Below are 18820 nucleotides of genomic sequence, written 5' to 3'. Positions count from 1 at the left end.
ACTAATAGACCAAGTCCCACACACCGCTAGAAGCCCAAATATTTTTTCAGAGCTAGATGCAGAAAAAAATTATATTCAATTTGCAACCTGCTGGAGGTCAGTATAGAAGGACTAATAGAACAAGTCCCACACACTGCTAGAAGCCCAAATATTTTTTCAGAGCTAAATGAAGAAAAAAATTATTTTTAATTTGCAACCTGATGGAGGTCAGTATAGATGGACTAATAGACCAAGTCCCACACACTGCTAGAAGCCCAAATATTTTTTCAGAGCTAGATGCAGAAAAAAATTATTTTTAATTTGCAACCTGATGGAGGTCAGTATAGATGGACTAATAGAACAAGTCCCACACGCTGCTAGAAGCCCAAATATTTTTTCAGAGATAAATGAAGAAAAAAATTATTTTTAATTTGCAACCTGATGGAGGTCAGTATAGATGGACTAATAGACCAAGTCCCACACACTGCTAGAAGCCCAAATATTTTTTCAGAGCTAGATGCAGAAAAAAATTATTTTTAATTTGCAACCTGATGGAGGTCAGTATAGATGGACTAATAGAATTAGTCCCACACGCTGCTAGAAGCCCAAATATTTTTTCAGAGATAAATGAAGAAAAAAATTATTTTTAATTTGCAACCTGATGGAGGTCAGTATAGATGGACTAATAGACCAAGTCCCACACACTGCTAGAAGCCCAAATATTTTTTCAGAGCTAGATGCAGAAAAAAATTATTTTTAATTTGCAACCTGATGGAGGTCAGTATAGATGGACTAATAGACCAAGTCCCACACACTGCTAGAAGCCCAAATATTTTTTCAGAGCTAGATGCAGAAAAAAATTATTTTTAATTTGCAACCTGATGGAGGTCAGTATAGATGGACTAATAGAACAAGTCCCACACGCTGCTAGAAGCCCAAATATTTTTTCAGAGATAAATGAAGAAAAAAATTATTTTTAATTTGCAACCTGATGGAGGTCAGTATAGATGGACTAATAGACCAAGTCCCACACACTGCTAGAAGCCCAAATATTTTTTCAGAGCTAGATGCAGAAAAAAATTATTTTTAATTTGCAACCTGATGGAGGTCAGTATAGATGGACTAATAGAATGATGCTATGCCCAAAAGATTTTACTTCACTAGGTGCAGTAAAAAAATTGGTATTCTATACACAGGTGGTATATCTTGCAACACAGATAGGCTACTCCACTGACTAACACACTCTGCAATAGGCCAAAAAGGATTAGCTTTGCTAGATTCAGCCAAATGCTGTGAAAAAAACTTGCACAGCACTGGCACAGACCTGCCTGGCAAAAACTGATAGGAACTGATGTAACCTAGTCCTGGAAAGGACTCCAATTACAATTAGTCTTTACTCCCACAATCTATCTATTTAAGAGCACAGACCTGCTTGATAAAAGTCGTAGGAAATGCTGTAACCTAGTCCTTAAAAGGACTGCAATCACAACTATTCCCTACTCCCAAGCTATCTGTATATTTGTGCGAAAATTGGCTTGAAATTAACAAGGTATAGCGCACACAGCAACAGCGGTGCCGTCTAACACGCAGCTGCAGCAGTGAGAAAATGGTGGCGACGGGGAAAATGGCTTGGTCTTATAGGGCAAGGACATGTGACATACACTGCCAATCACACATGCCCTTGCTTGTGTGAAAAAAAGCACTTTGCTCCGTGTGTGCGCTGCTGATAGGCTGAGAGATTGCACCTCCCCACTGTAAATGCGGGAAAGAGAAAAAAAAATGGAGATCTTCATTGTTCCTGCAGAGATCCATCCCCTGCCCCTCCCCCCGCCCCGCTGTACACTCAAACTGCGTATTAACATTAATTTTCATCATTACTGAGAAAAAATCCAGTTATGATTTTGGTGCACGAACAGTTATCGAACATAACCTCGAACAGCCGAATTTTTCTCAAATTGTTCGTGTTCGCCGACCGGCTCGAACACTGCCCAAAACAGCTCGAATTTGAGATTGGCGAACAGTTCGAGTAGAACAACGCTCATCTCTACTGATAACAGGAAGCACATAAAAGAAACACGTGAATGTTTTGTTTGCAAGAAATAAGGACATTTGAAAGCTGACTGCAGAGTCTGGAAAGCTAGAATGAATCAGCTGAAAAAACAAAGCAGTCATCAAAGGGTTAAAAGTGCTGTATCTGGAGAAAATGATTCTGTGAATACTGAAACTGCATTTACTGTCAGTGCAAATACATCAAAGCATGCATGGTGTATAGACTCTGGAGCAACTAGTCACATGACTAATAACAGAGACTTCTTTTCTAAGCTTGACCAAAGTAAATCAGAGAAAGTGATTATGGCTAATGGTCAGTACATGACTTCAGAAGGCATAGGAGATGGTTATATTGATTGTCAAATCTCACCAACACAAAGCAGGAAGATCCCAGTAAAGGATGTGCTGTATGTGCCTAGTCTTGAAAGTAATCTACTATCTGTGAAGAAACTCACAAAACAAGGAAATGAAGTTACATTTAAGCATGATAGCTGCATCATCTCAAAGGAAGGTCACACACTAGCAGAGGGAAACATCACAGATGAACTTTATCAGCTGAAATGCAAAGAGTGTGTGTATACAGTGCAACAAAAAGAGCATAAAAACTGTATTCATGTGTGGCATAGGCGTCTGGCACACAGAGACCCAGAAGCAATAAGAAAGTTAGTCCAAAAGCAACTAGCTGAGGATATTACAATTGATCTATGTAACCAGACAATGAAGTGTACTAGCTGCATCAAAGGGAAAATGTCTAGGAAAGCTTTTCCTAAGAGAATTAGTACAACAACAGCACAGCCACTAGATTTAATACACACAGATGTCTGTGGTCCAATGAGCACTCTGACTCCAGGGAAGAAGAGATATTTTCTCACATTTATTGATGATCATTCAAGATATACAGTTGTCCACCTGCTTCACAGCAAGGAGGAAGTTCCAGAGAAACTTGAAATATACCTAGCTGAAGTATATAATAAATTTGAAAGAATGCCAAAGATTCTAAGTGCAGATAATGGGACTGAATATACAAGTAATGAGACACAGAGCATTTTAAAGAAAAATGGAATCCTATTTCAGACCACTGTACCGTACAACCCAGAGCAAAATGGTGTCGCGGAAAGAAGGAACCGAACACTATGTGAAAGTGGAAGAAGCATGTTATTTGATGCAAATCTGCCCACAGCATATTGGGGTGAAGCAATCATGACAGCTTGCTATCTTCAGGACAGACTACCAGGTAAAGCTACAGAGAAAACTCCATTTGAGCAATGGAATAGCAGAAAGCCAAAACTACATCACATAAGAATATTCGGAAGTAAAGCATTTGTACACGTTCCCAAAGAAATGCGAACTAAGCGGGAATCTCACGCTAAGGAAGGTATCCTGGTAGGCTACAGCGAAACCCAGAAAGGTTATAGGATTCTACACCCAGAAACAAACAAGATCACAATAAGTAGAGATGTAGTGATTGATGATAGCTTTGTATCACCCAAGTTTTTTGACATCACGCCAGTAGTCCAGCTGAAGTCACAATTACAAGACAGACAGCAACAAGGAGGATGTAGAGGTCTGGCTGGATTCTTCAACTAATGAAGGAACAACAGAAAAATCAGGTGAATCGGAAATCAGGAGATCGTCAAGATCAAACAAAGGTATAGCAGCTAAACGTTTATCCTACATTGTCAAGACACTACCTGAGTCAGAGCCGCAGTCATGGGATGAAATGCAAGCACTACCTGTCCATGAAAGAACAAAGTGGATCGATGCCGCTAATGAGGAAATCAAATCGCTTCATCAACTCCAAACTTGGAAACTCACCAAGCTAACACAGGGCAAAAAGGCAATCAAGTGCAAGTGGGTCTTCAAAACCAAATATGACTCTGAAGGTAAAGTCCACAGATTCAAAGCAAGGTTGGTCGCAAAAGGATATTCTCAAAAGTATGGCGAAGATTACGATGCTACATTTGCTCCAGTCGCTAAACAGACCACGTTCAGAGCTTTGTTAGCTGTAGCTGCTGTACAAAAGATGTATGTCAGACATTTGGATATAAAAACTTCCTTTTTAAATGGTGACATTGAGGAGGACTTATACATGACTCAACCTGAAGGTTATGTAAAAAGAGGTGAAGAGAATCTTGTTTGCAAACTACAAAAATCTCTCTATGGTCTTAAGCAATCAGCAAGAGCATGGAACACCAAGATGAATAAAGTCTTGTTGGAAGAAGGATTTAAAAGAGGTCAAGCAGATCCGTGCTTATACACAAAATATACAGATGGAAAGTGGATGTATATTCTCTTATATGTGGACGACGTGATTGTTGTTCATCAAGACGACGCAGAAATTGGAAAAATGACTGAAATTCTGAATCAGCACTTTGAAACAAAAGACCTTGGAAGTGTGACATATTATCTAGGAATCCAAATCCAGAGAGAGGAAGATGGAAGTTTTCTTCTAAACCAAAGTGCAAAAATTAATTTGATTCTGAATCAGTTTAAAATGTCAGAGGCCAAAGGTATATCAACCCCAATGGAACCATCCTACCTGAAGCTGGAAGGAGAAGATGACCTGTTGCCTAACAATGAGAAATATCGTCAGACAGTGGGGGCACTTCTATACATATCAACTATGACTCGACCGGATATCACAACAACAGTTGGAATCCTTTGCAGATATGTGGAAAAACCGTGCCAAAGAGACTGGAATGCTGTTAAGAGACTTCTCCGATATTTGAAAGAAACGCAAGATGTAAATTTAAAACTATCTGCAGCAGGAGATCTAGAACTTACCGGCTATGTAGATGCGGATTGGGCTGGTGATTCGCGTGATCGTAAATCCACAAGTGGATACTTGTTTAAAGTTGGAGAAAGTTCAATCTCCTGGTCTAGTAGGAAACAAGTGTCTGTTGCCTTGTCATCTACAGAAGCGGAGTATGTGTCCGCAGCCTATGCAAGCCAGGAGGTTGTTTGGCTAAGACAATTGATGGATGATCTTGGCAAACCGACAACTCAGCCGACGGTGATTTATGAGGACAACCAAGGATGCATTAAACTTGCATGCAGTGAAAAGATCAGTGCTAGAACCAAGCACATTGACGTCAGACATCATCATCTACGTGATTTGATAGATCGTGGCATAATTCAGTTTGTCTATTGTGAAACTGATAAGATGGTAGCTGACATTATGACAAAGCCATTGCCACGAGCTAGGTTCCAAGAATTGAGAACCAAAATGGGACTAAGAGGATAAGTAGTTGTTGAGTGGGGGTGTTGGAATAATACATATTAATCTGTATGTGTATTGCAACAACTACTGTGCTGTTTCATATGTTGTGCATATTGTGAGGTTGTTAACAAAGTTTAGTTAAAAAAAAAACAAAACTCACACAGACAGGATGCCCCCTCCTTCTCTTTCTGTGTTGTTGTTATATGTCTTTGTTTTCCTCTTGCTGCAGTAACACCAGACTCCATGCTGTGCCTATGCTGGATATGAATAAACCTACATTCTGTGTTCTAAACTCTGGATGTCACGCGGATTAATCCTCTGCTAACACACACCCCACAAGGATACAGATCGGGGTCACTGGGAGCTGAGAAGTACAGGGCATAAAAGTGATCAATGTTCTGCGGACTCCATAACTGCTGAGTCCAAACCGACTCTGGTATTAACATCAGCACAAAAACTGTGCACCTGGAGCTTCATGGTATCGATTTCAATGGTCTAGTGTCTGAATACAAGCCGTACATCACCAAGCACAATGTCAAGGATGGAGTAGTGTACATTCACCATCACTGAACTCTGGAGAAGTGGAAATGTTTTCTGTGCAGTACACTTCTCTATCTGGCATCCGATGGATGAGTTTGGGTTTGGGGAATTCCAGGAGAACGTTACATGCCTGACTGCATTGTGCCAACTGTAAAGCTTGGTGGAGGAAAGAGAATGCTATGGGAATATTATTAAAATTAAGGGAAATCTTAAATCTTCAGCATACACAGACTGTTGGACAATTGTAGCTTCCAAGTTTTTGGGAACATTTGGGGGAAGACTCTGTGCAAAAACCAAGGTTCGTACAGGCATGGCTGGGTAAATTTGGTGTGGGAAAACTTGACTGGCCACGCAGAGCCAACTGAACACCTTTGCAAAGAACCAAAATGGATATTGTGAATCAGGCCCACTCATCCAACATTAGAGTGTGACCTACAAATGCTCTTCTGGATGAATGGGCAAAAATTCCTACAGACATCTCCAAAATCTTGTAGAAAGTCTTCCCAGAAGCGTGGAAGACATTTTACTTGTAGATGCACCAACTTCATAATAATGTGTATGGGTTTAGAATAGATTGTCGTAAAATCTCCTGTAGGTGTAATGTGTAGGTGTCCCAATACGTTGTCCATACAGTGTATGTTATATACACGACATTGTACTTACCATAGGGCACTGTACATTACATGGTACATGGGTGCACGTTATCTCCAATCCTGTCGCACATCTTTCACTTTCTGTACACACACAGTCCTGGCATTTGTCAGAGAACACTGGTGCTCCAGGCTGCGGAAACACAAAGTCATCATGTACCGATCAAAAATGGGAAACAATGTCCAGTACCCTAAAACCTCAATATTAGATTCTGGAATTAGGAAAGGCCTACATATTATTATATATAGCATTATTATATCCATTTTATATTACATGCTCAATTTAGTCATAGTGAGGTTTGGGAACAGTGACCTAAAAATGTTCAATTCAGTCAAATCAGAACCCTTGCTTTGCACTGATGAGGAGCAAACACCGTGAAACACATGTCTACAAATAAATTGTCTGGTTTGGCTTCTTATCCTAAGTCATGGAGCAAGGCTCATTAAAGGGTCGATATTGACTTTTAGGATTGCTACTTCATGTAGGTAGCACTAATTCTAGTCCTCTTCTCTTCCTCTCTGAAGAGACAATTTGTACTTAAAATATAGTAATAAATCTCATTTACCATATTTTTCGGATTATAAGTCACACTGTTTTTCCTCCAGAATTGGGAGGAAAATGGGGGTGCAGTTTATAAACCGAATGTAGCTTAACATGGGGTTCAGCTGAGGTGGAGTGGGGTCACAGGAGGTCACACCCCATATTTTTTAGTCACTCTGTCCAAGTTCCCAAATAGGTGATTTTGAAAAAGAGGTGTGTGATATCCTCAAGTTACATTAGCATGTACTTAACCGTACTTAACACACAAAAAAAACGTACCAAATATTCTGCGTTTCCATGAACACAAACATTCTTACGGACTGCAAAACAGAAAAAATATATATAAATTATTTTTAATTAGCATACAACTGTTTTGATTAGTTGACCCTACTGGAAAATGTATGACTCATTGAAGTCGGTAAGCCATTTGCAAAAGAGACGTTATAAATAATTTTTCAGATTTATATTTTTAAAATTAGAAAACCATGTATGATTTCCTTCACGCTTCACAAATACTTGCTACTTTGTGTTGGTATGTAACATAAAATCCCAATAAAATACATTTGTTTGTGGGTGTAACTTGAAATAATTTGGAAAAGTTCACAGGGTATGATTACTTTTTCAAGGCACTGTATGTAAAGATAGAATCAATTAAATGTGATAGAGATTTGGAAAGCCATGTGTCATTGGAGGAGGTTAAGAGTTGCTTGTAGAGATGAGCGAATCTGAACATCAAAGTTTGACGCTCGTAGAGGACAGTTAGTGTCCGGTACTAAACGTCGAAAGTCCATTGCAAGTTTGTGTCCAGTTCAGATACCTGAACTGAACTTTGGACTAACCTTCGGGTTGGGTACCAGAACCCAGACTTCCATGGATCCACTCATACCTAGTTGTTTGTTGAATGGTTGAGTGTGGGAACAGAAGGCGAACACTTCAGAGATATGGATGGAGATGCAATGAAAACTAGGTTGAAGGGCTTAATGAGCCTATCACAAGCCTTTTGAAAAACTCATATTCAGTTAGAGGCATGATTGTCCAAAGCAATGTACATACTAAAGCAAATGTGATTGTACTCTATTCACTGAAATTTAGCTGAGTTTGATGGAGCATTATAAGCATACTGTAATGCTGTGGATGGCAGCCGCAGACTTATGGGGAAGGATGACCGAGGTTTGGTAGGGTTATGGTTATGTTTTGCTTTAGAAATCCATGTACTTTCGGTCTGTTTTGTGGGTTTGTATAATGTGGATGTCATTTTTTTATATGTGCAACTAAGGGTAAAATTAAAAAGAAAAAAGAATGGCTGTCTGAAGTCAATGCAATAAGTACTTTTCAATCAATTGAATGGATCAACATGTTAGGTTCAAGCACTGTTCCCCAACTTCAGTCCTCAAGAGACACCAACAAGTCTTGTTTTCAGGATTTCCTTAGTATTGAACAGGTGATGGAATTATTGCCTGTGCAGGTACTGCAATTATCACCTGGACAATACTAAGGAAGTCCTGAAAACATGACCTGTTGGTGGCTCTTGAGGACTCCAGTTGGGGAACATTGGGTTATAGGTTGAATTCGTTGGACTTATGTCTACCTTCAACCTTAAAAGCTATAAAACTATTTGAAAGATTATATTATTCCAAAGTTTGGGATGAATGGTTAGACTTTCAAACAGATCATGTTTACAACTGTAGTCAAAGTCTTGTCTGCTCTCACGAATTCTATGTTTCTATCCACATCATGTCACACTTACCGTACCACTTGAGATAAGGTTACTCATGATCACAAAACTATTCGGCCTTGGGCTATTTAGCCTGATCTGAAAATCTAATTATTTCTATATTTTCAAATAAGAAATTTCTGGAAATATAAGATAAGATCACGTACCGCATTTATACACAGGACAGCAGTGTCCATCGGGAATGCTCCCAACTATTTCATAGCCAAGGTCACAGTTGGGTGATTTGGATGAGCATAATTTAGTGTCACACTCTAAATGGAAAGAAGCATATGACAGTTAGTCCTATGGAATCCCTTATATTATGCTGATTTGTTATAGTTTGCTCTTTGTAGAGACACCATGAAGCTCTAGCATGCACTTACTGCACACAGTCTCGTTGCAGCAGCCATCAGTTGGGCTGAGCTGGATCACAGCTTTGAAACCATCCAGCGCACATGTCAGGTCCTTCATTGGCTTACATATATGTTGTTGACAAGTGATTCCACTACCACCTTCCCGGCAAACACAGACCTGGCAATTAAACTCAAATTCTTCCCCAATCTATAAGGAAACAACGTTAATCAACAGTTAGCACAATCAAATTTCACTTCCGAATTTACCAAAGTAAGAAGAAACTTCATAGCACTCAGTAGACCCTGTGTGAGCCAACAAAGCTGAAGAGCAGTCACTTGATCCAGAAGAAGACCAGAGCAGCTCTGGAAACTGGAGAAGTCCGTGATTGGTAAGTAGCTCTTACACTACATTGCATACATATTTGGAAGGGATTGGTGAATAAAAATGTAGCTGGGAGTGATCCATTAAAAATAATGTAGGAGCTCTTGTGTATGTTTTATGTATACCTGTTTAAGTTGATGTGCAATATCTGGGTTGTCTGCGATCTTGATTACTTCTTCACCTCTGATATGGATCCCCTAATACAGACTACAGTTCCAAGACTCTCATTATAATGCTCTTGCTCATAAGTAGACACTCAAGACACTTGGACTCTGTACCATGAGAAAGGCGCCGGTCCGGTGCAGGAGCGCGTTGCTATTATTAAAAAACGATTTGGAATCCCAGGGCTCTTCATTCCCAAAGTGCAGCCCGTCTAAATGTACCAGTTTCCATTTTTGCCATTATACATCTGGAGGAACCCTTCTCCAGCCACGGGGCAGCAGCGGCTTTCCACGCTTTTATAGGTTTTGAGCACCACTAGTGTTGAGCGAGTATGAATCGTTAACCCTTTCGGCAAGCCGGGAGCTCGCCAAGCATTTGCGGCGTGCTCGGCATCAATGAGAGTGTCGCCGCAGCTGCATGTGTTACATCTATTATACACCTGTGACACATGCAGGGATTGTTTCACAAGCAATCCCTGCATGTGTCACAGCTGTCTAACAGCCGTGACACTTGCAGCCGCCGAGACAATAACATAAATGTCGAGCACGCCAAAATACTCAGCGAGCACCTGAGAGTGCTCGCCGAAAGGGTTAATGATTCATACTCGTTCAATACTAAGCGTCACCATCGCTTTCACTTTTCCTTCACCAGAAGGTATTGCCCTATTTTGTCTGTGCTTCTGTCCCTCTCCAGAGCTTCTCTTCCTCATAACTAATGGCAGTCAGTGATAGATCAGTGACATCAGTGATCTTAGTGTCTCCTATATGTTGTACAGCAGAGTCTGAGGATATCCTATTTGAAGTATACATCTTTTTCAGTACTGTGTATAGAGTGATCGAGAAGATAGACATCTGCCTGCAAGGGAGTACAGCTCTGTCTAAAAGTCAACTCGCTGCTCCTGCTGCAGTTCAATGATACGCAGCTGCTCTACAATGCAGTGATGTTTTAGACTGCAGAATGGGACAAGAACCGCCAGGACGTTTGATCTATTGATGGACCTGAAGTACCTAAAAGGACATTCCACTGGAATTTTTTTTATTTAAAATGAGTACCTCCTCCGATTGCCACTGTTTCACTGATTCAGGAACAGTTTTTCTTTTTCTTTTGTGCCCCTCTGTTCCAAAGTTATGGCCATTGGAAATAAAGAAGCCGATTTTTCCTTCAATTGGGAGTATACCAATGAACTGCTCTGTGGGCGTGGCTGTGTTTTGATTGGCCAGCGCCAGAGGAGAAAATGCAAATAGCCACAGAGAAGTTCAGTGGTACATGCCCAATTGTTTGAAGGGAAAATTTGCATCTTTATTTCCAGGGGGCATAACTTTGGAACAGAGGGACACAGAAAAAAAAGAAAAACTGTTTTGGAATCAGTGGACCAACAGCAATTGGAAGATGTACTCAGTTTATCATAAAGAATTTAATGAAATTTCCCCTAAGGCTATGTGCCCACGATGCAGAAATGCTCCGGATTTTTCCTGAGCGTTTCTACATCTCCCTGGTGGAAAAAACGCATGCAGATTGTACATGCAGATTGTACATGCGGATTGCACATGCAGATTGTACATGCGGATTGTACATGCAGATTGTACATGCGAATTGTACATGCGGATTGTACATGCGGATTTCCTTCCAGGGACATGCGGATGTGAAGCGTTCTTCAAATGCATTTCCGCATGCAGGTTGTCAAGCGCTTTCCAAGCGATTTTAGCATCACCTGGAAAGTGCTTGACATCTTGGTCACACTATATAAATCCATGCAACCGGCATGGATTTATATAGTGTGAAAGTAATAGTGGGCACACAGCCTTAAACTAATTTAATAAGTATTAGGCTGTGTGCCCACTTTGCGTTTTTCAAGCGTTTCTGCAGCGGCAATTCCACTGCAGAAATGCTTAAAAAACGCTTGGTAGAAGGCCTGCCATGTTCCCCAATGATAATCCGCATGTGCTGTGCACATGCTGCGGAAATTTCCACTGCGGATAATCATTGCGGAACAATCCGCAGCACTACCAATTATTTTGCGGAATCGCGGCATTTTCGCCGCCATTGACTTGCATTGGACCGCATGACATCCGCATCACTACATCTGCAGATGTGGATACAATGCGTTTCAATGTGCAGATGGTACCCAAGTTTGGAGAAGAGGAGACTCTCCTCCGGACCCGGGTACCATAGTACCTGTAAAAAAAAGAATAAAATAAAAAATATACATTATACTTACCTTCTGATGGTCCCCCGGTGTCCTTAGCGATGCATCCTGGCTTGCCGCTGACGTCGGTGTGACCCGTCACATGACTAAATGACGTCACGGCAGGTCCTTTTAGTCCACCGCGAGCTGCCGGCAAGCCGAGACGCATCACTAAAGACATCAGGGGCCGTCAGAAGGTAAGTATAATATTTATTTTTTATTTTTTACCATTCTTTCCGGTCACACTATATAAATCCATGCCGTTTGTATGGATTTATATACTGTGACCAAGATGTCAAGCACTTTCCAAGTGATGCTAAAATCGCTTGGAAAGCGCTTGACAACCTGCATGCAGAAATGCATGTGAAGAACGCTTCACATCTGCATGTCCCTGGCAGGAAAAACGCATGTACAATCCGCATGTACAATCTGCATGTACAATCCGCATGTACAATCCGCATGTACAATCCGCATGTACAATCTGCATGTACAATCCGCATGTACAATCAGCATGTACAATCCGCATGTACAATCCGCATGTACAATCAGCATGTACAATCCGCATGTACAATCCGCATGAATTTTTTCTGCCAGGGAGATGCAGAAACGCTCAGGTAAATCCAGAGCATTTCTGCATCGTGGGCACATATCCTTAAAAGCTTTTCTTTTATGGCTGTCTTTACAGAAAATAAAAACAATTTCTAATTATCTCTGAGAATACAAATGACAAATTCATCATTTGCAGTATTTTTAAAACAAATTTTTAAGCAACGAAATTAGCCAACTCCCCAGTGGTCCTGTCCGTAAGGATATGTACATTAACAGATTGTCCTGAAAAACTTTTTTGTGGAGTATATAAATTCGTTAAAGGCCACCACAAGAATGACTTACTTGTCGTGGTATGTTGTCTGGTCCAACACATCCTGAAAGAACAGAACATTGCAAGAATGATGTCAGCGCTTATATATTTAATACATTAATATTATACCATTCTTTTAGATTGTACTATATTTCAGCGACTCCAACATTGTCAACTGAAGAATTCTGAGCCAATATTTCCCAAATTTTATGAAACTTAAGCCCAACCACCTATAAAATATTAAGCTCAAGTAATTATTTTCTCACTTCTTAGATAATCACAAGGTAATAAATATTCTACTATGTGCAGCACAGTTTTATAATACAGACAATACAGAAGTGTCCTTTTCTCGTGACTTGACTTATTCTGAGACACAAAAGGATCAGCTTTTAAAAAAAAACGTGATTTTGAGACACTCTTTTGGGATATGATTATGCTATATGTGTCTATGCTGTATGTCGCCTCCCAGTGGTTGTGATAAGACTTGCAGCCTCTTGAGAATTTTCCTGACTTGTTGTGTTTGCAATAACATATTCGATTTGTATAGTGAGAAATTGATGTCCTTAAAGAATTTATGGAAAGGTAATGATGGACACATCTGTGTGATGGATATTACAATTGAAAAATCAATAATATACCACTATTACACTATTATTCTTACCACAATTTTGCACGCAGACGTCCACAGCTTCGCTAAAGGGCATCGTATTCTTTGGGCAGAAGCATCCTTCAACCAAACGATTGTTATTTTTATTCAAATTCTCTTCCTCTGGACTAAAAGAAAACATTGTTTAGGTGTCTGTATAGATATGTGATGTGAACTCTGGCGGTACCATAAAATATGAAGTGAATGTCCACCTTAGTCCACCATATTTTTTTAGCTTCAACATTCCCTTCCGATTAAGCACCTTTATGAATTGTATCCAGTAAGTGATTAAACTCCCACTAATGATTTAACTATATGCAAGCGTTTTGAAGTACAGTATAAAAGAATGAAAATAAATAAGAATTTTTGGCTCATTAAAGTGTTTTCCACTTTTCACATGTAAAATAACATAATCAGATACTACTCACTCTCGCCAACAAGGATTACCCAAAACCTGAAATGCATTGATGGTTTGCACATGCACATGTTGCAAATATGATTTTTTTATGAAGAAAGTTACAAACATTTTGAATCCCCAAGTGTTGGACTGCTATATTTTTTTTACATAGATCAGCATTTACTTTCATGTTAATTTTTCACATAGCTATTATTTTACATAACTTCTCTTTTAAAGCTCTTTTTGGACATTCTTAAAAGTTAAGATTCATATATACAGATGGTGTAGAGCTTGTTGCATTTAATGACACCAGGGCTATCGGTTTTGCTGCTGCACCTTGTAAATATACATATAGTGACCATCTCATGTGTATACACATATAGTGACCATCTCACGTGTATACACATATAGTGACCATCTCACGTGTATACACATATAGTGACTATCTCATGTGTATACACATATAGTGACCATCTCGCGTGTATACACATATAGTGATTATCTCATGTATATACATATAGTGACCATCTCATGTGTATACACATATAGTGACCATCTCACGTGTATACACATATAGTGACCATCTCACGTGTATACACATATAGTGACCATCTCGCGTGTATACATACAGTGACCATCTCATGTGTATACACATATAGTGACCATCTCACGTGTATACACATATAGTGACCATCTCACGTGTATACACATATAGTGACCATCTCACGTGTATATGACGAGCCCCCTGGGCCAGTGCTGTTTGGGGAATACCCGGAGCCGGATCAGATGGGGGTTGTAGTCTCCGAGTGGCGGCGACCCGGTCCGTGCCCAGGGTGTCAAACTCAGTGTGTGGCAGTCTTGATAGATGTTATTGATGTTCTTAGTGTCGACTACGCCACCCGTTGATTTGCGGTCCAAAAGGCCGCCGCTGCAGAAGGGTCCGCTGAGGCTGGTGGTATGTGTGCAGCTGTGGTAGTATAACCCCCAACGGGAGGGGTATAGCCTCAGGGGGTCAGATGTAGAGGATGGTGGTTGTGAAGGTGCAGGATGATCAAGCAAGAAGACTCAGAGTCGGGCTGTGCAGTTCAGGGGTTTTTACTTACGGGTGTTCTTATGGTCACTCTGGCCTGAAGCGACCACCCGAGCCGTGCTGCGTCCACCAGGTGCTGGACTCGGCCAACCCCCAAGCAATTCTGGAGCGTGGTCCTGAGCTCCTTTCTGACTGTCCTTTCTACTGGCCGTTCCCACCAGGGATCCACTTATGTCTGGCTCCCTCGGGTCTCTTGTTGGTCAAGCCTCCTCTGGGCTCCCTGACCCTATGCTTGGTATGCCTTTCTAGTGGATTTGGTGAGGGTTGTGGCAGATCCTGCCCACGACCTCCGGTTCCTGGCTAAGGTGTGCTTTTCTCTCTGCCAGCTTGGGATCCGGTACCCTGGGTGCCAACCCTTCACCCTGCTGTTTGTATTCTGGGGTCTTGGGGTTCCTTCTTTTTCTCTCTGGGTCCTTCTGACTCCTCTCTCTCTCTCAGACTTGGCCTTGGAGCTGGGCCCAGCCGGAACCACAACTCCCTGTCAGCCCTTCTGGCTGAGCTTCTCTGCTCTGCTCCTCAGGCTAAACTCTGACAGACTGACCCTGATCTAAGATGGTGCCCACCTTATATACTCCCTCTATGTGTGAGCTCAGGTGACCAGCACCCAATGAGCTCCTAGCCTTACCCAGACTGCTCCCCCTATCTGCCCCTACACTACTGGGATGTTCCACCCCCCTCCCACTCTAGCCAGGGACAGACACTGTCGTACCTGCACATATACTGGTGGGAGTACCGTCGGTCTGTCCCCCGGAAATGAGATGTATGTAGTGTATGCAGCTATCTGAGCTCAGTCCCACACTCCATCCTTACCCGGGAGTGGAATACCACACCTCTGGCTTGAGGTGTAATACCCCTGTAGCAGCCGAGTCCTCAGGGTGCTACATTCCCCCCTGGTAAATCACAGCATGTCCTCGGGCTGTAAGAGAATAAAACATCCATAAACATACAATTTTTTTTCCATAACGACATAAACATATAAAACATTATATATATTATCAGCATAAAACTTTTTCATAATAAACATTCTTGTAAACTTTCTTGTTCCTCCGGCCACGGTGCAACTTGTGACCGGGTAAAGTGCAACAGTCTCTTGTAGTAAAAACAACAGTTTCCTATAAAACCGGTAGGGGGCGCCTTAAAAAGCGCAACTATATATAAGGGGAAATATGGCCGCTCTCAGTCCTCGGCCAGGTATTAGGAAAGGAATGACCGCTCTCAGTCCTCGGTCAGTGGGAATAGGGACACACGGGTTTCAGTTCAATTTGCTGGTCCCAACGGGGACTATATTTTAACTAGCAGCAGTAACAGTTCTTATACCCTGACGGGTAACTATGTACAGTCTCTTTACCGTACTTTAATGACGGCGTACTCCTGCTCCTCCTTCAGACCCGTCCGGATCCTCTTGCTCCTCTTCACACCGTAGCTCCTCCTCCGTCAGCCGGTGTACATGGAGGGCCTAGGGTCCTTTGGCACACTTGTGCCGGGTGAACGTGACCTCGTCCGCTACATATAGGTCACGACCTCTGTGTCCCTCCGGCAGATGGGACTCCACGTCTCTTCTGGTCACAAAGACATCGCCGGGGGTGTGGTGATCCCTGATGAAGCCCCACCCGTGCTGCAATTGAAACTTAATCACAGTCCCGGTGGTACGGGGACCATGAGCTGCACGGGGGTCTCTCCTGGTCCTGCTCTTCTGCCCTGCGCTCTGTTCCTGCAGCCGCTGCTCACGGACCCGCCTCTCTCTCCATTCTTGCTCGAAGACTGCCAACTGCTGGCGGCAGCACTCCATACGCTCCGCTGCGGCTGCCCGAGTTTCCTGAGTGAACCCCATGAGGTCTCCTCCGTTGGGGTCCCACTCGAACTGCGCTTCTTCCAGCGGGAGCGGGGTCCTCTTAATGGGCTTCGGAGCCGGAATCAGGGGCTCGCACAGGGGCCTTGCTTTTTGGAGTTCCAGTTGGTAGTACTCCGGTGGCCATATAAAGGGCTGCCCATCCGGGCACGTATGCTGGGCAAATAGGTCTTCACCCAGGTGTGGCGCTGTGGATGTTGAGGGCGCGGTGGTGGTGGCGGCGCCCGGGTTCGCCAGGCCTTGCGGCCAGGCCTGGGGTACCCTGAACGTAAAGGGCACCGTGAAGACGGCGGCGCCCGGGGTTACTTGGCCCAGCGACCAGGCCGGTGGCTCAGTGGAGGTAGAGGGCGCTGTTGGTACTGCGGCGCCCGGGGGTACTAGACCTTGCGACCAGGCCGGTGGTGTTTCCTGCTTTGCCGCGCTCAGGGTTGAGGCGCGTGACGTCACAGGGGTCGCGGCTGCGGCTTCTGCTTGAGGCCTTGTCTGGAGCGGTGACGATGCAGCGACGGGCACGGCAGGGGGAATTTCGGGCTCTGCGACGGGGAGCTGGGGCAGGCACGCGGTTTCTCGGCTTGGGGTAGTGACGTCCCCTTTACCTGCCTCCATCTGTCCAGCTCCCTTCTCGGCGCCGTCTCCGGCCTTCACTCCTCCTGCACCATCCTCAGAGGCAGTCTGTCTCCTCGTCTCGGGTGGCGTGCTTCGCTGGCGGGTTCTTGCCTGCAGGGCCATCTCTCGGCTCCACTCCGTCAGCGTCTCTCGCTGCACCTGGGCCATCCTCCATGCGAGGCGCTCCAGCGCGGTCTGTGCACACTCCCGGTCTCGGGGGAGCTGTGCCAGGATCTCCACTAAGCCTAGTGGGGTTGTTGCTTGCAGCAGGCTCCTGACCGCAGGGTCGGTGCTGCCTGACTCTCCTTCCATCTCCGGGTACGACTTCTCCGGAGTCCTCTCCAGACTTCTTGTCTCCGGGTGCGCTCTCTCCAGACTCCTCCAGGCTGCACCCATCTTCTCTCTTTTGTTCTGTCTCCGCCCACATCGAAGGTGGTCCCGGGGCAACTTAGTGATTGTCAGTTCCAGGGGCAGTTCTCTCACGCTGATGGACATCTCCAGCATCACAGTCTCTGTTGGTGGGGGCGGTTTCCGCTTTTGGCGCCATTCCTTGACCTGGCCCACGATGGGAGGTGACCTCTTGCCACCCTCTGGCACGCCCATAATGGCGTCCGCTCTTCCAAGGCGGGAAATCTTCTGGAAATGGCAGGAATCGTCTCCCAGTGGCGGGAAACTCCGTGGATGGCGGGAAAAAGCTGCAGATGGTGGGCAACCGGCGGGAAACGATCCGTGATGGCGTCCCATGGCGGGGACCCTCTGGAACCGGCGGGAGACTTCTTCTTGAGGTAAATTTGAACTTTTCTTCAGGCACGCAGTACCCGGTGGTTGCGGGCACGAAATCCTGCCGACTACGCTAAAGTTGACGCGCCCCCTGGGCCAGTGCTATTTGGGGAATACCCGGAGCCGGATCAGATGGGGGTTGTAGTCTCCGAGTGGCGGCGACCCGGTCCGTGCCCAGGGTGTCAAACTCAGTGTGTGGCAGTCTTGATAGATGTTATTGATGTTCTTAGTGTCGACTACGCCACCCGTTGATTTGCGGTCCAAAAGGCCGCCGCTGCAGAAGGGTCCGCTGAGGCTGGTGGTATGTGTGCAGCTGTGGTAGTATAACCCCCAACGGGAGGGGTATAGCCTCAGGGGGTCAGATGTAGAGGATGGTGGTTGTGAAGGTGCAGGATGATCAAGCAAGAAGACTCAGAGTCGGGCTGTGCAGTTCAGGGGTTTTTACTTACGGGTGTTCTTATGGTCACTCTGGCCTGAAGCGACCACCCGAGCCGTGCTGCGTCCACCAGGTCCTGGACTCGGCCAACCCCCAAGCAATTCTGGAGCGTGGTCCTGAGCTCCTTTCTGACTGTCCTTTCTACTGGCCGTTCCCACCAGGGATCCACTTATGTCCGGCTCCCTCGGGTCTCTTGTTGGTCAAGCCTCCTCTGGGCTCCCTGACCCTATGCTTGGTATGCCTTTCTAGTGGATTTGGTGAGGGTCGTGGCAGATCCTGCCCACGACCTCCGGTTCCTGGCTAAGGTGTGCTTTTCTCTCTGCCAGCTTGGGATCCGGTACCCTGGGTGCCAACCCTTCACCCTGCTGTTTGTATTCTGGGG

General features: G+C 44.0%; 1 protein-coding gene across 1 annotated transcript in view; it reads right to left on the bottom strand.

The window, feature by feature from the left end:
* Positions 1 to 18820, bottom strand: part of LOC141173623 (uncharacterized) — a 116714-nt gene that overhangs the window by 30475 nt on the left and 67419 nt on the right. Inside the window, exons 11-16 of the mRNA XM_073657924.1 lie at positions 13296 to 13408; positions 12667 to 12698; positions 9077 to 9254; positions 8861 to 8965; positions 7259 to 7299; positions 6452 to 6571 (exon numbers count right to left, since the gene is read on the bottom strand). Of these exons, the coding sequence (XP_073514025.1) occupies positions 6452 to 6571; positions 7259 to 7299; positions 8861 to 8965; positions 9077 to 9254; positions 12667 to 12698; positions 13296 to 13408 (589 nt within the window). The remainder of the gene's footprint in view (positions 1 to 6451; positions 6572 to 7258; positions 7300 to 8860; positions 8966 to 9076; positions 9255 to 12666; positions 12699 to 13295; positions 13409 to 18820) is intronic.

Source organism: Phyllobates terribilis, unplaced genomic scaffold (genome assembly GCF_046119375.1).
Source record: "Phyllobates terribilis strain yellow unplaced genomic scaffold, ASM4611937v1 Scaffold_13__5_contigs__length_258822181, whole genome shotgun sequence".
Taxonomy (NCBI): domain Eukaryota; kingdom Metazoa; phylum Chordata; class Amphibia; order Anura; family Dendrobatidae; genus Phyllobates; species Phyllobates terribilis.
This window is presented reverse-complemented; position numbering and strand designations above follow the sequence as displayed.